The sequence below is a fragment of the Pseudochaenichthys georgianus genome, chromosome 2, assembly GCF_902827115.2.
Source record: "Pseudochaenichthys georgianus chromosome 2, fPseGeo1.2, whole genome shotgun sequence".
In the NCBI taxonomy this organism is placed as follows: Eukaryota; Metazoa; Chordata; class Actinopteri; order Perciformes; family Channichthyidae; genus Pseudochaenichthys; species Pseudochaenichthys georgianus.
The window spans coordinates 2,186,445-2,205,423 of NC_047504.1; the positions used below are offsets into that span (position 1 = coordinate 2,186,445).

General features: G+C 47.5%; 1 protein-coding gene across 2 annotated transcripts in view; it reads left to right on the top strand.

Moving 5' to 3' along the window:
• Positions 1-1,164: 1,164 nt before the first annotated feature.
• Positions 1,165-18,979, top strand: part of LOC117457576 (kinesin heavy chain-like) — a 40,406-nt gene continuing 22,591 nt past the window's right edge. For both annotated transcript variants that reach the window (XM_034097731.2, XM_034097738.2), the window contains exons 1-4: positions 1,165-1,440; positions 1,598-1,761; positions 3,953-4,040; positions 10,393-10,466. In XM_034097731.2, coding sequence (XP_033953622.1) covers positions 1,636-1,761; positions 3,953-4,040; positions 10,393-10,466 — 288 coding nt within the window. In that variant the 5' untranslated portion in view covers positions 1,165-1,440; positions 1,598-1,635. The remainder of the gene's footprint in view (positions 1,441-1,597; positions 1,762-3,952; positions 4,041-10,392; positions 10,467-18,979) is intronic.

Genomic DNA, 18,979 nt, shown 5'->3' on the forward strand with positions numbered 1-18,979 from the left:
TAAAAAAATCCAAAACGAATTAATTTAGTTAAAATATGATTAATCAAATAGTTTAGAGTTTAAGAGCCATTTTTTAAGTCTTGTTGCACACTGCCCTCTTGTGGGCAAATAGGAACACCTCGGAATACTCTAAGAAAATGACTAGAAATTCGACATAAAAACACCCTATAGTTGACATTATTTATTGAACAGTATACTAGATAGAATATCCACATTTTAATTTAGTTTTTGTCAAACAAGAAGTATCCCCAATTTGCATCTATGATAACAAATACAGATGTTCAAATGTTCCTTTTTTTCAAAGCAGGTAGGACCTCTCCTTAATGCTGGCTTGAAAAGTGCTTTTAAAAAATAATTCAATTAATTCGGCATGTTGGTGAAAATCAGATGATGTGATGCGATCGAAAGCTCGAGAACAGCTCTTGCTAAATGCATAGTGTGGTGAGACTGTTTTTAATATTAGGAATGAACTTTAAACCTAAAAATGCAACATGACGAGACACTTTTTATAGCCGTGTTATGTTAGCTTAGTATCACTAGCACATTGTGTGCTAGCATGCTAAACACAACGAAGCTGCTTTTAGCTAACAGTTTACAATAGTTTACATCACTTTCCATGTCTGAATTGGCTCACATCTCACCTTAAATATTAAAGGAGGACCTCCTGTTTCTTGTTTTGTGCAGGTCACTAAAGAATAATAAAACTGTAGAAGCCAACGATATCTTAATTTCACCGATACAAGTCATTTTATCTTATCAAGTACTCATTATGTAAATGTTTTCATTGCAGAGTTATAATTATTCCATTATTAATTTATAATAAGGGTATTTAAGCATCACGTTAAGGTAGAAACTTGCAAAACTGGGGCTACTTCTGTCATGCTACTGTACTGCTGTGTTATCGATTATAATAGCATGCATCAAAATGCATTTTGTATTAATAATCTGAATCTGCTAAATAACCAGCGTCCAAAAACATATAGTAGCAATTAGCTAAAGTAAATTAAGAATTCTCTAGCTACTATCTTTCAACCCGCTGTATATTTATTTACAATAAATTATTGCAGGTTTTCATTGTGCGCGTTCACACGATCAACTCAGTGATGGTGGTGGTGCTGATGCAGGCAGGGCATGGGGGCGCGCCGCGGCACCGTGACAGGAGCGCGCTTTATTGCAAGTCAGGACGCTGCGGCTGTCTCTGCGCATCTCCGAGCTCTGACCGCACACCGAACTCTCCGGATAACACGCACATCAGTCCGCTATTACGCGTCACTGTCACCGCTGCAGAGGGAGGCCTGCACGCCCAAGCGAGAGCTCTTTTCCCGGATACAGCGCTGCGGTTGATCCGGTGACTATGGTGCAGCAGAGGAGACATATTGGGCTCGGATGAAGGACGCGTTGCGCATTGGATAAACCGGAAACATCCTGAACTACCCTGTGGTAAGATGTCATCCTATTGTGCAAATAATATTAATCTCTGTTTTGATGCATTCTGAAGTGCATTCAAGGCCTGCTGGTGGTCCCTCAACCTCACTTTCTGTGCAAAATCCACTAATCCTCTGTGTGTGTGTGTGTGTTTGTTTGTTTGTGCCCGCAGTATTGGCCAGGGAGGCGGTGTTAACAGTGCCAGCAGCCATGATGGATGCAGCGGAGTGCGGGGTGAGGGTGATGTGCCGCTTCAGGCCCCTCAACGAGTCCGAGATCAACCGAGGGGACAAATACATCCCCAAATTCAAAGAGGAGGACACAGTGGTCATTACGGCAAGTCTACAAATGCTGTGATGCTGATTTTGTGTGCGTGCGTGTGTGTGTGTTTTTGTGTGGAGCTAAACTCCCAACACTGCAGTGATTTAGAGGAGAAAGTCACCTGGAGATCTGCAGGATGGGGGTGCCAAGTGCGCAATAAATCCTGCAGGAGATGTTATGGCAGTCTGAGCATTATATTAAATATTGCACCAAATGATATACATAGTCAGTATAAAATCCTCCCTCATAGGCCTATTCTGTATCAGCAAAAATATCATGTGTTTATGTGTTGGTCGCTACATTCATGCATTCTAACTTCCGTTAAAGATGTCTATTTAATTACATAAAGGTTGATGTAATAATACAGAACACTGCAGACAGTCAGTGTAAACAAAGCACATTTTAAACGTGTACAACTTGGTTAAACATTCCCACTACAGCATGCTGGGCTTCTACCAACGATAATTCAATATTTGATCAGAACATTCATTAAATAACAATCTGTTTTAGCAAATGTGCTTTAGGCATTAACATTTTAGATTAGTTAAATGATATAAAACTGTCTAGAGGGAAAGCGATTACATGGTCAAACACAATGGAGATGTTATGTGTTTACATATGTTTAAAATCTAGTAGAGAGAAAGATACAATGTCTGGTAAACACTTTGTAATGTGTTTTATAAGGGATTTCTTAAAGAGCCAATCAGAACAAATCTCTGCTGTGATGTATTTCCTGTCATACATCTACAAAAGGGGATGAAAATACAAACTTTCGCACCCAAAAAAAATGTGAAAACAACTATTATTTTATTTTTTATATATGATATTTTGCATTGAAATTGACCAAGACAGACGTACTGTTAAGTAATATTGGTTTAAGTAATAGTTTAGAGGAGGGGGTCAAAGGTTAGTTGTTGTTCTCTGAATCTCATGCTGTTAAAGTTCTTAGTGTTGCATCATTATTCAATAAGCCCTTTTATACTGTTTTAGTTCAATTTTCCATCCAAAAAAAGGATGCAGGATAACTAGATGTTGTACTTTCCCACCTTTCTTTGAACACAACGTTATCTGTATGTAAAAAAAGAAAATAGACATGGCATCGAAATAGACATCCTACATTGGGATTAGCTCCTAAAATCTGCCAATATTATCTATTAAATGTACTTTAAAGCAAATATTCAGATGCCCGCCCTCCCCCCTCTGAGAATCAGCAGCCCTGCACGTCCTGCATTATTCATTCTAATGCATTATCCCCAGAAACCCTTCCTTCTGTGAGGACAAACTGCACCACGTCACCTCCATCAATCAAAGTGCAGAGACGGAGGCTGCTCACTGGAGTCAGGAGTTCCTCTGCTCCAGACTGGGTGCTGCTGAGAGCTGCATTTCACTAAACCCAGGGCTTTAGCCCCTCTGGCTGTTGGACAAGGGCAGGAGGAATGATGGATAGTCAGACTGGAAGCATTGACAGCTCAGGACTAGCTGTTTTATAACACTATAGTGAGAGAAACAAGCATTTTGCAGTTGGATTTAATCGTTATTTTTAATGTAACTGTACCTACCTGTGTGTTTTTTTAGGTAGCACAAGGATGCGGTATTGCAGTAGAAATATGATATAAATCAGAACCCAGTTGATGCAAATCCAAATGCAGAACATCAACTATTTGCATCTTCAGTTCAGGGGGTATTGAAAGTTGATGATTCAATTTAGTGAAAATGAAGGCTATTAAAAAAAATTAAAGGGCATTTTCCAAGGTTACATTTTGTAGCTTGTTTTCAATAAGTATATAAATGGTCCAAAGAGGTTGTATTCTACAGTCTGCCTGAATGTAGTCATGGCGTAGGTGTGTAGTGTGATTCTGTGTAGTTTATTGATGGCATCCCGTTGGATGTGACGTCATCTGAACAGGACATCGCACGCTCACTGCTTGATAGCGCGAAGGTCCGGTTACGCCGGTTGCTAAACAACATCGTTATGGGGAAATGCAAGTCTGCGTCCAAATGGTTGGAAGATAAGGAGGAAGGACAATCAATACTGTATATAGTAAATGTGAGGTAAAGTGTGTCGCCAAGGTAACCGGTTAAAACTCCAAGTGGCGATGAGGTCTTAAAATGTATGGAAAGGGTCTTAAAAAAGGTCTTACATGTGACTTCAGGATTCCTGCACAGACCCTGATCTTTATAATTGCTATTTTTCCGTCTATTACAGGGTAAACCGTACGTGTTTGACCGCGTTCTGCCTCCCAACACGGCGCAGGAACAAGTGTACGGCCAGTGTGCCAAGCAGATAGTTAAAGGTAGGATTTAACATTTTCTTATAGAAACTGTCATCTTTTTGCACATAGATGTAATCTGTCCCTCAGATTGAAAGGATGTTTATCCAAAAGGCATTACAAAATATATATTTATCTTAACAGTAAAGAGACATGGCTTTTTATGATTTATTGTAACCTTTTATTTATTTATTATATATATATTATATCTGCTTTCAAAGAGTTTAGGTTGGCTCTGAAAAAGAAATGTAAATTACATTTAAGCACTTTTGACAATATTTCACCAGGTTTTTTTCACAGCTAGAAAAAATATAAAAGTTGTTGAAAATAATTAATTGTAATCATTATACCATTAATGTAAGAATTAGCTTGAATTAGAATATTGTCCTACATTTTCCTACTTCTCTGCTCGTCATCTACACAGTAACTCATGCAAACCAAAAACATCATTACAAATATTTGAGATGAACCAAAACTATAGGTTACTTACGTAACCCCAGCACTCAGAGTAACATGAAGTGAGATGTCTCACTATGGGATGCGCCTCATCGCGGAGCAAACAGAAGCAGCAATCTCATTACCCCAATCCTGATTGGCTGGTGATCTTTGACATCAACGTCAGGGGAAATCACCCCCTATAAGTAGCCTGCGCCACGACGCATGCGTCATTCAAAATAAGCACATCTTCTCGCTTCACCATAGCAAGGAGTGCCGTCTGGTGAGACATCTCACTTCATGTTACTCTGAGGCCTGGGGTTACGTAAGTAACCTATAGTTCTCATTCATAACACTCCGTTCGATGTCTCACTATGGGAAATTGTAGCTCCCGTATTGCCAGACGAGCTTATCTCGAAAATCACCAAACCAACCAGAACTTAACAGGTAGAGCTCTGACTCAACCAGGTGCCCAGCACTGCTTGAGTCACACTGGGAGCAGAACGCCCAGCCTGTTAAGAGGCGGACAAAAGTGAGCGGCGAGGACCAGCTCGCCGCTGCACCGATGTCTTGGATGGGAGGCATCCTGGACAGAGCCCAGGATGCAGCCAGACCCTGAGTCGAAAGAGCTCGCGGACCCGAGGGTGCCTGTGAACTCTGACTCGTATGGGCCCCAAAGCAATTGCTTCCACAAAACAGTGGGAGAGCCGTTGCTTAGTAACAGGATTGCCCTTATAAGGGTTAGCCCAGGACACCAGGAGTTGGTCATTATGACAAGCACCCCTGATCTGTCCATACAGGTGCGTAAGCACGAACTGGACACAGCAAATCCGGCTGCTGTTCCCCGGAGGGACCCAGCGGCGGAGGAAATGCCTCAATGTCCATTGGGGTACATGACCCAACCACCTTGGGTATAAGGACAGGGTTGGGCTTCAACAACACTCTCGTTTTCCCTGGGGTGAACCGAGTGTGTGAAAAAATATGTACAGATAGCGCATGAAAACATTACTGGCTCGCCTGGCGGAAGCCAGGACCAGTAACAGCACTATATTAGAGAGACCTGGTGTAGGAATCTCTCGCACTCTGAATAGTGTTTATCACCCTATGAGGGAGTCTCACTGTATTCAGGTTGTACCACTCACGGGCCAGGCCCATAAGGCCAAGCTCTCTGTGTGTGGGTGAAAGATCGCCCCCCCCCGCCTGGGACAGTATGTCCCTGCGTAGCGGGAGCTGCCATGGCTGCCCGCACAGCAGCTGATAAATCTCCGCCAGCCAGTACATAGCGGGCCAGTGCGGAGCTATCAGGATAAGTGTGTGGCGTTGTTCCCTCACTCTGGCCAGAGTTTGGGGAATCAGAGCCAGGGGTGGGAACGCGTACAGAAGGCCCGAAGGCCAAACGTGTGCGAGTGCGTCCACGCCTAACGGTGCGTTTAAGTCGCGCATCGAAAAGAACAGCTGACATTGAGCATTTTCTTTTGATGCGAACAGGTCCACCGTGGCTCTACCATAACGCACCCACAGCTGGCTCACAATCCTTGGATGTAGAGTCCAGTCTGCATAAAGTGGTATACCTCTGGACAGTAGATCTGCCCCGAGGTTCAACACACACGGTACGTGCGTCGCTCTCAGGGAGAGGAGACGCCCGCCGCTCCATAAGATCAGTTTGCGTGCCAGCATGTGTAACTGGAGAGAACGCAAACCCCCTTGGCGGTTTATATACGATATTGTAGTCGTATTGTCTGTCCTCACGAGGACGTGATGTCCCCTGAGGAAAGGCAGAAAGCGTCTTAGGGTGAGGAACACCGCTAAAAGCTCTAGGTAATTTATGTGTGCCCGCTGGAGGTCTCTGCTCCAGAGACCCCTCACCGGACAGCCTTCATAAATACCTCCCCAACCTGTCAGACATGCGACCGTGGTGACCACCTTCCGTGAAAGGACAGCACCCATAGGCACGCCCCGTACTAGAAAAGTCGGGTGCAGCCAGTGGCGCAGTGCCCTTACGCATTTCACAGTAACCATTACTCTCCGCGCGCTATGACGTGCGGGGTTTAGTTTTAAGGCGGCTACCCAGCGCTGAAACTCCCTCATGTGTAAGCGTCCTAGTCATACGACCAGGATGGCTGACGCCATGAGCCCCATTAACCGTTCTGAAGAGAACATGTTTGCGCAGCTGGAATTGAGCGAGACAAGCTCTGAAAGCTTTCACTCTTTCCGCTGACAGTCGGGCTGTAAAGGATACCGAGTTCAGGTGTAACCCCAGGAAGAGTGCAGTCTGTGCTGGGCACAACATGCTCTTCTCTGTGTTTATTATGAAACCCAGGTTGAGCAGGTGCTTTACGAGGACACTTGTCTGTGTAATAGCCTCCTGCTCCGACTGTGCGAGAAGCAGCCAGTCGTCCAGGTAGGTTGCCAGGCGAATACCCTGTTGTCTTAACGGGGCTATCGCGGCTTCCGTACATCGTACAAACACCTTTGGACTGAGAGTCAGGCCGAAGTGAAGTACTCTGTATTCGTAACAGATCCCCTGAAATGCGAACCTCAGATATTTCCTGTGTGGGTAATATACTGGGACGTGGAAATACGCATCTTTCAGGTCGACTGATGTAAACCAGTCATCTTGTCGCACGAGACGCAGCAGAGATGTGTGAGTGAGCATTCTGAATTTGTATCTTTTTAGATATCTGTTCAGAACCCTCAAATCCAGTATTGGCCGAATTCCGTTCCCTCCTCGTTTGGGAACGAGGAAATACTTGGAATAAAAGCCACTCTGACTCTGCTCGGCAGGTACAATAGATATAGCTCTCTTTTCTAGAAGTGAGAGGATCTCTCTCTCTAGAATATGGGCTGACTCTCCCCGGGCTTGTGAATACAAAATGCCCGAGAAACTAGGGGGGGTGACAGCGAATTGGAGTCTGTAACCCCGTGTTACTGTCTTGAAAACCCAAGCAGATGTTGTGAGCGTCTTCCACTGTGTGCTCCTTAGAGCCAGCGGAGATGTCACATCTCTTACCCTCTGAGACTCTATTTGTTGTGTTATGGGGCCCTCTAGTGTCTGAACACGGTGGTACCCCATTTCAACAATCCCCACCGTCACTGCACATGCGCGTGACGGTGGTGCCTTCACGGCCCCAACTGGCACTGCGCATGCGCGTGGCAGTGGTGTTTTAACAGCCCCAGCCGGCACTATGCATGCGCGTGACGGTGGTGCCTTCACAGACCCGTTTATTATCCGCCTTTTGAGAGAGGCTGTAGCTGCTCTCAAAAGGGGATTTATAGTTAGCGGACTGTTTATTGTTTTTCTTTTCATTTTCTTGAGCTGCGCCCTTGGCCAAAGCCTGGATGCGTCAGCGGAAAATGGTTTATTGAAACAACAAAGATGTGACATGTGTTTTATGCGGACTTGAGGATGACGTTGAGGCATCTCTCGAGGCAGCGGGAACACGTTTCGAGCCGGGGAAAGCAGCTCTGTCACAGAGGGGAGAAGGAGGGGCTGTCATGCCGCTCGCTTCTTCCTCCTCGACTGCTGGCCGAAATTCTGGGTTGGCTGCGCCTGGGCTGCAGCCGGAACCGGAGATTTTCTAGGCCAACTCGCCCTCGTCTCCTGCCTGGGCTGGGGACTCGGGGTGGGCTGCGACCTCTGCTGTCCTGGTACTTTAAACCTAGCAGGGTTCGGAGCAGCTTGGGCGAAGGGCCGCTGTTGCGAAGGGCCGCTGTTGCGAAGGGCCGCTGTTGCGAAGGGCCGCTGTTGCGAAGGCAGCGGCTGGACCCTTCGAGGGAGACAGAGGTGGATGGCCTCGTCTTCCTTCTTTTTCGACTCGCACTTCCTCTGCATGGAAGCGAGAGCGGAGCCGAAAATCCCCTCGGGAACGATGGGCATATCCAGCACATCTTCCCTTTCCCAGTCTGGGAGGTTGGTGAGGTTGAGCCATCTAGCTCTTTCCTGCACCACCATGATCCCCCATTACCTTACCCGTGGCCTGGACGGCGCAGCGTTGGACACGGAGACAAATGTCTGTGACCGCGGCTATCTCGTCCAGAGTGGCCGGTCCAGGATTGCTCGACAGATCCTCACAGAGCTCCGCTTGGTACGCGGTTAGCATCGAGGAAATGTTTAGAGCCCTGGCGGACAATGCTGCGGCTCTGTAGGACCGTTCAGTCATGGTCGACTGGAATCGGTCCGCCTTCACTGGCAGCGTGGGGTTCCTGCTTGGTGACAGGCCCATCCTCGGTAGGAGGTGGGCTGCCACCAGCGGTTCCATAGGCGGTATGCGGAGCAGGCCGAGCCTCTCCATACCGTCACAGTCAAGGGAGGAGGCACCCTGGATTGGGGCCTTGTTGCTAAAGGGCCGGTCTCTCCACGAGACCGACACCTCATCCAACATCTCCGGGAAGACCGGAAGGAGTTGCCTCTTCGTCCTCGTTGTTTGGGGAAAATGTTTCCCCTCGTAACGGGACCTGGAGGTCTCCTTGGCCATTTCGGGCCACGGGATGTCTAGCCTGGACGCAGCGCGCTGACATACGGCTTGTAGGTCCATGCTTAGACAGGGCGAAGCTGGTGTGCTATCGCCCGGGAGAGCAGCCATCGCTCCCGGCTTTGCAGCCTGAGCTGATGACACGAAGATGTCGTCTTCTTGCTCATCCGAATCAGACAGGAGGAACTCAGAGGCATCCTCTTCGTCCTCCATGTAATCCAATTCCAGGACATCCTCCGTGGGTGAAACCATGGTGAGGTCCAGCCGGGAGCCCCAGCTTGGTATAGCGTGGGGCCCCGTTTCCGCGTCTCTTGCCGCCACCGGGTCCCGGCCTGATATGGCGCGGGAATCCGGTTCCGCGGCTTCCGCTGTTGATGAGCCCCAGACTGTAATGGTGAGGGGCTCAAACTCTGCGGCGGACGCCCCCACGTCTTGATTGCCAGCCGGCAAATCAATGGACATGAGGGGATCTTGTCCCGACAAGCTAGCTTGTCGTGCTAACCGTCGGCGGAGGCTCTTCATGGTGAAGCGGGCACAATGCCCGCACGAGCCGGGGTTGTCGATAGCCTCCTGGGCGTGTTCCAGCCCGAGGCAGGACGAGCAGACCTGGTGTGAGTCTGTGCCTGATATCTTCAACCCGCAGCCGCAGAGTCGAGCCTCCGAGTCCCTGACTCCTCTGGTGTGAGGGAGAGAGGCGTCCATCTCATTCGCCGCGAGGCGTGGAGAGGACCCGCTCTTAACAGGTACGTCGAGAAAAGTTGCTAACTTGAGAATCAAAACCTTACCTTAATTCCAGAGGAAGAACGGCGAGGTTGATTATAATACTAACTGGTGTGTTAGTACTATACTCTTCTGCGAGGCAGAATAGGGTAGCCGGCTAACGCCCGTCGACCGAAATTAGCTTTTGGTTCAGTCTGTGGACTGTTAAGCTAGCCCGGCTACCATTAGAGATGTGCTCTGAAGCGAGAAGAGGTGTTTGAAAGACGCATGCGTCGTGGCGCAGGCTACTTATAGGGGGTGATTTCCCCTGACGTTGACGTCAAGATCACCAGCCAATCAGGATTGGCGTAATGAGATTGATGCTTCTGTTTGCTCCGCGATGAGGCGCATCCCATAGTGAGACATCGAACGGAGTGTTATGAATGAGAACTGTCATTTTGGTTAGTTGTTACTTAATAAGCTGTACAAACTTTGTAAACTAGTTTTTATAATTATGATATTTCTCATACATAATTCAATTCATCTGCATATACAGAAAATGGGATATTGACTGTTATAGTAGAAGTACAAATAAATAGACAATGAAATAATGAAAGCAATAGTAAAGCTAATAGTGTCATTAAATACGTAGGGTAAGCAGTAATAGCAGTAATATCATCAGAAATAGTAGTAGCTTAAGCTTTATTTATATACATGATTGTCATATATTTGCAGCTGTTTTTCATGCCTGTGTTTTCGTGTTTTTGCAGATGTGCTGGGCGGGTACAACGGGACCATCTTCGCCTACGGACAGACGTCCTCCGGGAAGACACACACCATGGAGGTGAGGCAATACAATACACAAGATACACACAACACAAACAGAAACCTGCCATTAGTCTTCAGATAACCGAGAAAAAAAACGTGTGACAGCAATTCCTTTTATTACAGTGAGACAATGACCTTTATTTTCTGATGTTTTCATCTCCAATCGGGGGATTAGTACGGAGCCCCCTAGGGTAGTGGTTCTCAACTGGTGGGTCGTGACCCAAAAGTGGGTCGCGGACCTGTTTCGAGTGGGTCGCGGATGTGTGAGTGAATTTTTTATTTTTTTCTAACGCTGTGCATGCAGTCGGCGTTGGACTGGAAGTACCGGAGACCATAAACGGTTTTGAAAACTTCTGTCACATAGTGATCATCTTCTCAATAAAATATCTTTGCTGATGTTTTTTCGAGTCTTCTGGCCAATCAGAATCAAGATTGTTGCCGGAAGTCCCCACGGAGAATAACTTTGCGGTAGAACTCTTTTTTATACATTCATGGTTACAACTTCAGATAGAAATGAACACATAATGAAATATGACCCCCGGTTTGATGACTGACAGCTCACAGAACAATGGGAGCTATCTACCCTTACCCACAATTTAAAGTAAGTCTCCTCTTTACTCTTCTCGCAGCAAGATGTCAGAACAAAGTGAAAAACAAACAATGGCATAAAATATTATTAATATGTCGGGTAGTAATAGATTTATTTATTTTCTTCTCAGTGTTCCAGAATGCATAGTTTATGTTAGTATTTCAAAAAATCCCCCCAGACCCCCCTGCTGGGGTTGGGTGTTCAGCATGCGTGCCTTTTTATATAGTTCAGCCTTCATTAAACCTTTTTTTAAAGCATACTTTAGTTCTGTGAAGGGATATAAGGGATATATGCACTGTACTTCACTTTTATTAATATTGTATGCTGAAAAGCGTATATATTACAGCACGATTTTTTGTTGAATAGATTTGAGTGCTTCAAAATGTTGGGTCGCGATGTATTGACCAAGTAAAAAGTGGGTCCCGCGACCGGACCAGTTGAGAACCGCTGCCCTAGGGGACATGGAGAAGAAAAAAAAATTACTTATTTCGTATCGCAATACTTTTGCGAGATTTCGCAAAACCCCGTTGCAGTTTGTAGACGGTCCCTAAGCACTCCTCTCACTCCTCCAGCTGCAGATTGTGACCAATTCTAGATGTTTAGCTCGGATGACGGCGCGTATCGAACTGTTCTGATAAAAACGACTCTGTAGCTCGTTGTCTACCTTGCTATGATTGTAAAGTCATGTTGTTTGTATTTTTACAACGTTATGTTCATGAGTTATTGATCCGCGAAATTCAAATCTGTCAATAACTCAGCTCAAAGTATGCTTTGCGACGTGCATGTCCCCTCGCTCTGAGTGTTCTCTTGAGATGTCTTCACTTATGTGAAACCCTTTTACAGTATATATACAGTCTATGTGTGAAACCCGTGCCTATTGCCAAGCGCTGATGTTATATCTTTATATTTAAGGCCAAGCTCAAAGTAAAATCGATGAACCGCTCCATTGTTGTGGTTTCTGTGTTGCCGTAGCAGCCGAACTGACCAGGAAGTACTAAATGAAAAGTATTGCGAGATCTCGCAAAGGGGTTCTATTTCGTCCCTACTGACCGCCAGAGGCGGTGCTTTAAGCACTGGATATGTCCATTGCGCGCATGCGCAGCTCGAGTACCAATAACAACAAAGTCACCTGTGACCCACGTGACACCGGCTATATCAGCCGGTGTCGTCAGAGGATCTGTTCCTTTCATCTTCTCGCTGCGCGAGATTACGGTGGCTACATTCTTGTAGCCTACAGCGTTCAGGTTTGAACGTTTGATCTGAGGGATTGCTCTACAAGCAGCTGGCCGCGTGAAGCTTCGCGACTGACAGTCGGAGTTACGGGTCGTTAATGCGTCCTCCAGGAGCTGTGGCCGGCTGTGCAGAGCCTCGGCGGACAGGTTTGTGTCAGCTTGTTGCTGGTGATGGCTGTGTCCCCGCACCCTCTCCCAGCCAAGTTGTCCTGATTACCGTCTTATTTTTTGTTTGGCTTAGACTTTCTGGTGACGACAGCGTTCCTGCTTCCTCTCCCATAAAGTTGCCCTTATGCTCTTTTGAAAGTTCTGCTTGTGGCGTTGTGCTCGAGCTATCATTAGCATTTGAGTCCCAGCTTTGGCTGTGTCCCTCATTCAATTTAGTATGGAAAGCCCAGAGGGTCATACTTTAAACCCGTTTTTCGTTTAGATGCAGAGAGTAAGGTAAGTACTTTCTATTTCTTAGAAGCTATTATCTGGTCTTAACATTTGTGTTCTGACTTGGTCGCTTGATTGTTAGCAGCAGCTGCTTGGCTAACACCTTGCTGTTAAGCTTCATTATTAACTCAGCCGGTGAGGGCAGTGCTCCCGCTCCCGGTAACATAGGGTTTGATTGCAGTAGCGCTAGATCGTTGTATTACTGCTCCTAGTACTAGACTCCTAGCACTAGGATGATATGCAGAGAACATCTTCACTGCGGGTGCTGTGTGCTCTGCATGTGCGGTTACTACTGTAACCATGGCCTACGGTTCTATGCGGGCTGTTCTATTTCTTAGAAGCTAATTATCTGGTCTTAACATTGTGTTCTGACTCGGTTGCTTGATTGTTAGCAGCAGCCGCTTGGCTAACACCTTGCATGTACTGTTAAGCTTCATTATTGAACTCAGCCAGTGAGGGCAGTGATCTCGCTCCCGCTCCCGGTAAACGCATGGTATGGTTGCAGTAGCGCTATATTGTTGTATTTACTGCTCCTAGTACTAGACTCCTAGCACTAGGATGATATGCAGAGAACAATCTTCACTGTGTGTGATGTGTGCTCTGCATATGTGGCCATTAAGGAGGATTTCATCCTCCCAATATTATATTATCTAGTGGGCAGCCGTTTGGCTGACACTTTTAGGCACCGGCCACAGTTACTACTGTAACTAAGGTTCTAAGCCGTAAGTACTGGCCATAATTACTACTGTAACTACGGTTCCAAGCCGTGTAAGTACTGGCCATAGTCAATACCGTAACTACGGCTCTGTGCTGTGTAAGTACTGGCCATAGTTACGACTGTAACTACGGTTCCAAGCCATGAAAGTACTGGCCATAGTCAATACTGTAACTACGGCTCTATGCTGTGCAAGTACTGGCCATAGTTACTACTGTAACTACGGTTCCAAGCCGTGCAAGTACTGACCAGAGTTACTACTGTAACTACGGCTCTATGCTGTGTAAGTTCTGGCCATAGTTACGACTGTAACTACGGTTCTAAGCCGTGTAAGTACTGGCCATAGTTACTACTGTAACTACGGTCATATGCCGTGTGAGCACTGGCCATGGTTACTGCTGTAACTACAGCCCTGTGCTGTTCTCTTATTTAGAAGCTAGTTATCTGGTCTTAAACATGTGTGTTATTTGACTTGATCTCGCTTGATCGTTAGCAGCAGCCGCTCGGCTAACGTATTGCGTATTGCTTCTTTATTTTACCCAGCTAGGTGAAGGCAGTGCTCTCGCTCTCGCTCCCGCTCCCTCTGCCGGTAATGCGGATGTAGCTACATCCCTTTTTCTGTTGTTAGTAGCACCGCTCTACTCTTCCCATTCAGCAGGTAGCTGGTGAAGGCTGTGTTCCCGCACCCGCTCCCGGTTATGCTGCATCTGGCATTCGTCTCTAACTCAACCAGTGAAGGCAGTGTTCTCGCCCCCGCTCCTGGTAGACGCTGAACTGCCTCGCTTTTCCGTTAAGCAGGTAGTTGGTGAAGGCTGTGTTCCCGCACCCGCTTACGCTGCATCTGGCATTCGTCTCTAACTCAACCAGTGAAGGCAGTGTTCTCGCCCCCGCTCCTGGTAGACGCTGAACTGCCTCGTCTTTCCGTTAAGCAGGTAGCCGGTGAAGGCTGTGTTCCCGCACCCGCTCCCGGTTACGCTGCATCTGGCGTTCGCCTCTAACTCAACCAGTGAAGGCAGTGTTCTCGCCCCCGCTCCTGGTAGACGCGGAACTGCCTTGTCTTTCCGTTAAGCAGGTAGCTGGTGAAGGCTGTGTCCCTGCACCCGCTCCCGGTTACGCTGCATCTGGCATTCGTCTCTAACTCAACCAGTGAAGGTAGTGTTCTCGCCCCCGCTCCTGGTAGACGCGGAACTGCCCTGTTTTTTCCCTTTAAGCAGGTAGCTGGTGAAGGCTGTGTTCCCACACCCGCTCCCGGTTATGCTGCATCTGGCATTCGTCTCTAACTCAGCCGGCAGTGTTCTCGCCCCCGCTCCTGGGAGACGCTGAACTGCCGTGTTTATTAATCCAGCCAGGTGAAGGCAGTGCTCTCGCTCCCGCTCCCTCTGCCGGTAATGTGGGTGTAATTACATCCCTCTTTCTGTTCAGCGAGTAGCAGCAACGCTCTACTCTTTCCATTAAGCAGGTAGCTGGTGAAGGCTGTGTTCCCGCACCCGCTCCCGGCTACGCTGCATCTGGCTACTTACAGAATGGCTCATTCATGTAGCGCCTGTATGGCTTCTCTTGAGCCCGAGGACGGCCACGACCGCTGCCCCTCCTGCCTCGGCCGCCTCTGGCGGTCAGTGGGGACAACATTTGAGCATCTGAAGGAGGTTCTCACGGTAAACGCCTGCATGAGCTGTAGCTGCATGCCTCGGGCGGTCAGAGTGGCTAGAATCACTGAGGTGGAACGTCTGGCAGCAGCCAACAGACACCTCTCCTTGTCACATCCTCCTCCAGATCAATCAGGCCGTTTCCGGCGACTTGAGGGAGCGATGGCTATGTGTGCTCCCCCCAATAGAAGGACTAGAAACAGGCTGTCCTCTAAAGTGGATCGACTAGCTGCCGATAGGAGCATGATGAAGTCACCTCTTGGCCCTTCAGCCTCCCCCCCCCCCCTTCGGTTGACGCCCCTCCTTCGGTTGGCGCACCTCCTTCGGCTGACGCGCCTCCTTCGGTTGACGCACCTCTGTATGAGGACGCCTTGTCGCTGGTACAGACTCGTCGCCAGGCTGGCTCAGTCACCACTAACGGAGGCATGTAGGAGAGTCCTCCGTAGCGTACCAGTCGAGCCAGGGGAGCTGTTTAGGTCAGCTGCCCTGGAGGCACTGGAGCGTGCTGCCCAAGCTAGGCAGACCAGGCAGCAGCTCTCGGGTCTTCGCAGACCTGTGCCCACTCCCAGCAGGCCCAGGGGCCGCTCTAGCAGCCGCACTCAGCCGCCGGATTTCAGCGGTGGTCTGCAGAGGTCTTAGCGGCCCACTCAACCGCCTCCCAATGACTTTCGTGCCCCAGGTCGCCCGACTTCCAGGCGGCCTCGTGCCCCAGAGCCTTACTGGCGCCCCCCAAGAGGCTCCAGGGGCCGGGGGGCTGGGCCATGAAATGCCGGGGGCAGTCGTCGGCTGCTTTCCCAGCAGCAGCTCAGTTACTGGGAGGTCTGTACTTCCGGCCCTTGGGTGGTTTTCACCTTAACCCAGGGGTACGGACCGCAGCTCCGGCCCCTAGCCTTCGGCTGGGTCTAATTGACAGTCTTCAGCGATCCGGCAGGGGCCCTAGCTCTGGCCCAAGAGTTGTCCGTCCTTCTGTCCAAGGATGCAATCAAGCCAGTAAGGACCTCTGCTCGGCGTACTTTCTCGTGAGCAAGAAAGTCGGCGGATTTCGCCCGATCTTGGACCTCAGAGGAATCAACAGATTCCTGAAGATGCTGCCCTTCTATATGCTGACCACTGCATATGCACAGGTGGAGTGGTCTTGAGGGGATGCCTACTTCCACGTGGGACGGGCAAGATGGTGCCTTATATTCAGTTCCTCTGGCCCTTGGGCAGACTGGCAGCTGCCTCGGCCGCTGGGCCCTTAGGCCCGCTGTCGTTGCGCCCCATGCAGATGTGGCTGAACAGCCTTCACTTGGACGCCAAGTGGCACAGGGAAGTCAGGGTGTCGCAGCATTGCCTCCACTCTCTGTCACGCTGGAGGGGCAGGGCCTATCTCCTGGTGGGTGTGCCCATGGGCGCCATCCCATCCCGCCAGGAGACCATCACCATAGGTGCATGTCTCTCAGGGTGGGGTGCAATGCGGCAGGGCAGGACCGTTCAGGGTCAGCGGTCTGCCCAGGAGAGTGCGTGCCAGGTCAACGTGCTAGAGCAGGGGTGGCCAACCAGTCAGAGGTTAAGAGCCACATTGTTTCTATGTTACTGCAAAGAGCCACATCAAACACACAGTCACTGATACCGCTTGTTTCAGTATTTTGTTATATGGAGACAAGATTTCAACCACGTCACTGATGCATTTTTGTGGCATTGGGATATTTTTTTTTTTAAATCCTCTGGAGCAGAGAGAGGAGATTATTGTTATTGATTAATGCATCAGGTTTTCTTAGGGTCAAAAACACTAAACTCACAACTTAAAATGAAAGCGTTTAGTTTATTTAATAAAAGAGCACATGTTCAATGTGAAAAGTGACAGTAGTTATTAGGGGTGTAACGGTTCACAAACATTTCGGTTCGGTACGTACCTCAGTTTTTTGGTCACGGTTCGGTTCGGTACGTTTTCGGTACAGCAGAAATGTTCAAAATATAATAAAATAAACATTAAGGTGCAGCATTTCGATGAACTGAAATAATCTGTATTTGAACTTTACTGTACTAGTACTCACAAAACATAAACTATTAGTTTTGGGTTTTTAATTATTATTAAACTATGAATATTCACTCAAATAAATACAAAATATAATAAAATGAACATTAAGGTGCAGCATTTCGATGAACTGAAATAATCTGTATTTGAACTGTACTGTACTAGCACCTAAGCAGGCAGTTTGACATTAGGACTTGCTTGTCATTGTATTTTAATGTTTTTTTTTGTTTTTTTTTTAAATGAACTTGTCCACATTGCTTGCCGAAAGGGCAGATCTGCTGGCACTAGCAATGTCTCCTGCTGTGGAGAAAACCCTCTCGCTAGGGACAGAGGTATACAGCCAGGTAGCGCTTTGCTAACATGGCAACATAAGGATATTTGGTGTTTGTAATAGCTTTGGCTCGGTCTGAACTTTTTGCGAGTGGTGGAGGCTTAAATGCTAGTGGGAGTTGGGTTTGCACTTCAGTCTTTTTTCTTTTGGTACCGGTGATATTCACGTTCGGGTGATGCCTTTTCAAGAGTGTGCAAGTTTGATGTATTGCCAGCCGCATAACCAATTTTAGTTGAACAATGCCGACAAACAGCTTTGGTTCGGTCCACCTGTCTTTGTCCGCCATCCTTGTACGTAACTGCGAAACCAAAATGTTCCCAAACCGGAGACTTCAATGATGCTTACACATCACTGTACACTGTATACCAAGGCAGGTTTACCATCACTCTCTGTACGGAGGCTCAGTCACTGGTACACTTTTATTTATAAAGCTATGTTGGGCAAACTCCCGTATTACATCTGTTCTCTGGTAAAGCAGAAAGTTGCGGGCAGCTATTGTCTGAGATCGCAGGATGTGGTCTTGTTAGATGTGCCAAGAGTGAGGACTGTCTTAGGTAAGACGGCTTTTATGTGCGCAGCTCCACTTGCTTGGAACAGCCTACAGTCCAAATTGAAATTGAGCAATTTTATTTCTCTGAATGTTTTTAAGGCACGTCTGCACGAGATGCTTTCTGACACTATGGGTGTTTGTAAGTGTTGGTGAATATGTAAATATGATGTCCTCTATTGTTTGTTTTTATGTTTCATGTGGAACTAAATTGATGCAGGTCTCCCTTGTAAAAGAGATCCATGATCTCAAGGGACCTATCTGTCTAAATAAAGGTTTGATGCTGGAGGATTTTCGAGCTCAACTTTATCTGCGTTCGCCATTAATTTTTGACAGTTCCTCAAATTACTGACTACATTTGAACGCATCCCTCTGACCAGCTCTCATAGTATGCCTCTCATCCAATGAAATGACCTGCTCGCTCTATGACACGTTGAACCCAATGTGAGCAAATTAATCTGAATGCTGCGACGCAGCACCTGAGATTACTTCCAAAAAGTTGTTCACGTTCTCAATCTTTTACGTTTAACGTTATATTTGTTCGGTACACTTCGGTACACACCTGTACCGAACCGAAGGGCCCGTACCGAATAATTTCGGTACGGGTACGTGTACCGTTACACCCCTAGTAGTTATAGATTATTTGCAATTTGGTGCTATATATATTTAAAAATATATATATATGTAACACCTTGAATTTCAGGGGGGGGGGCGCGGGGTTCCGTTCGCAGCGCCCCTCCAAGACAATGGTAGGGGAAACACTGGATAGTGTTTAATCAACGATAGGTTTCCCCCCCCTCAAAGGTGATTGGTTCACTGCATCGCAGGTATTATTGTGATTGGTTCTTGGGCCACATCAAAATTAGACGTACTGTCATCCTCTCATACTGACACCACACATACACACGTAGGGAGAGCCGGGACGAAAGTAACACGGGACGAAAGTAACACGGGACGAAAGTAACACGGGACGAAAGTAACGGAGCGATTTTATCCGAGCCCAAACAACTTTGA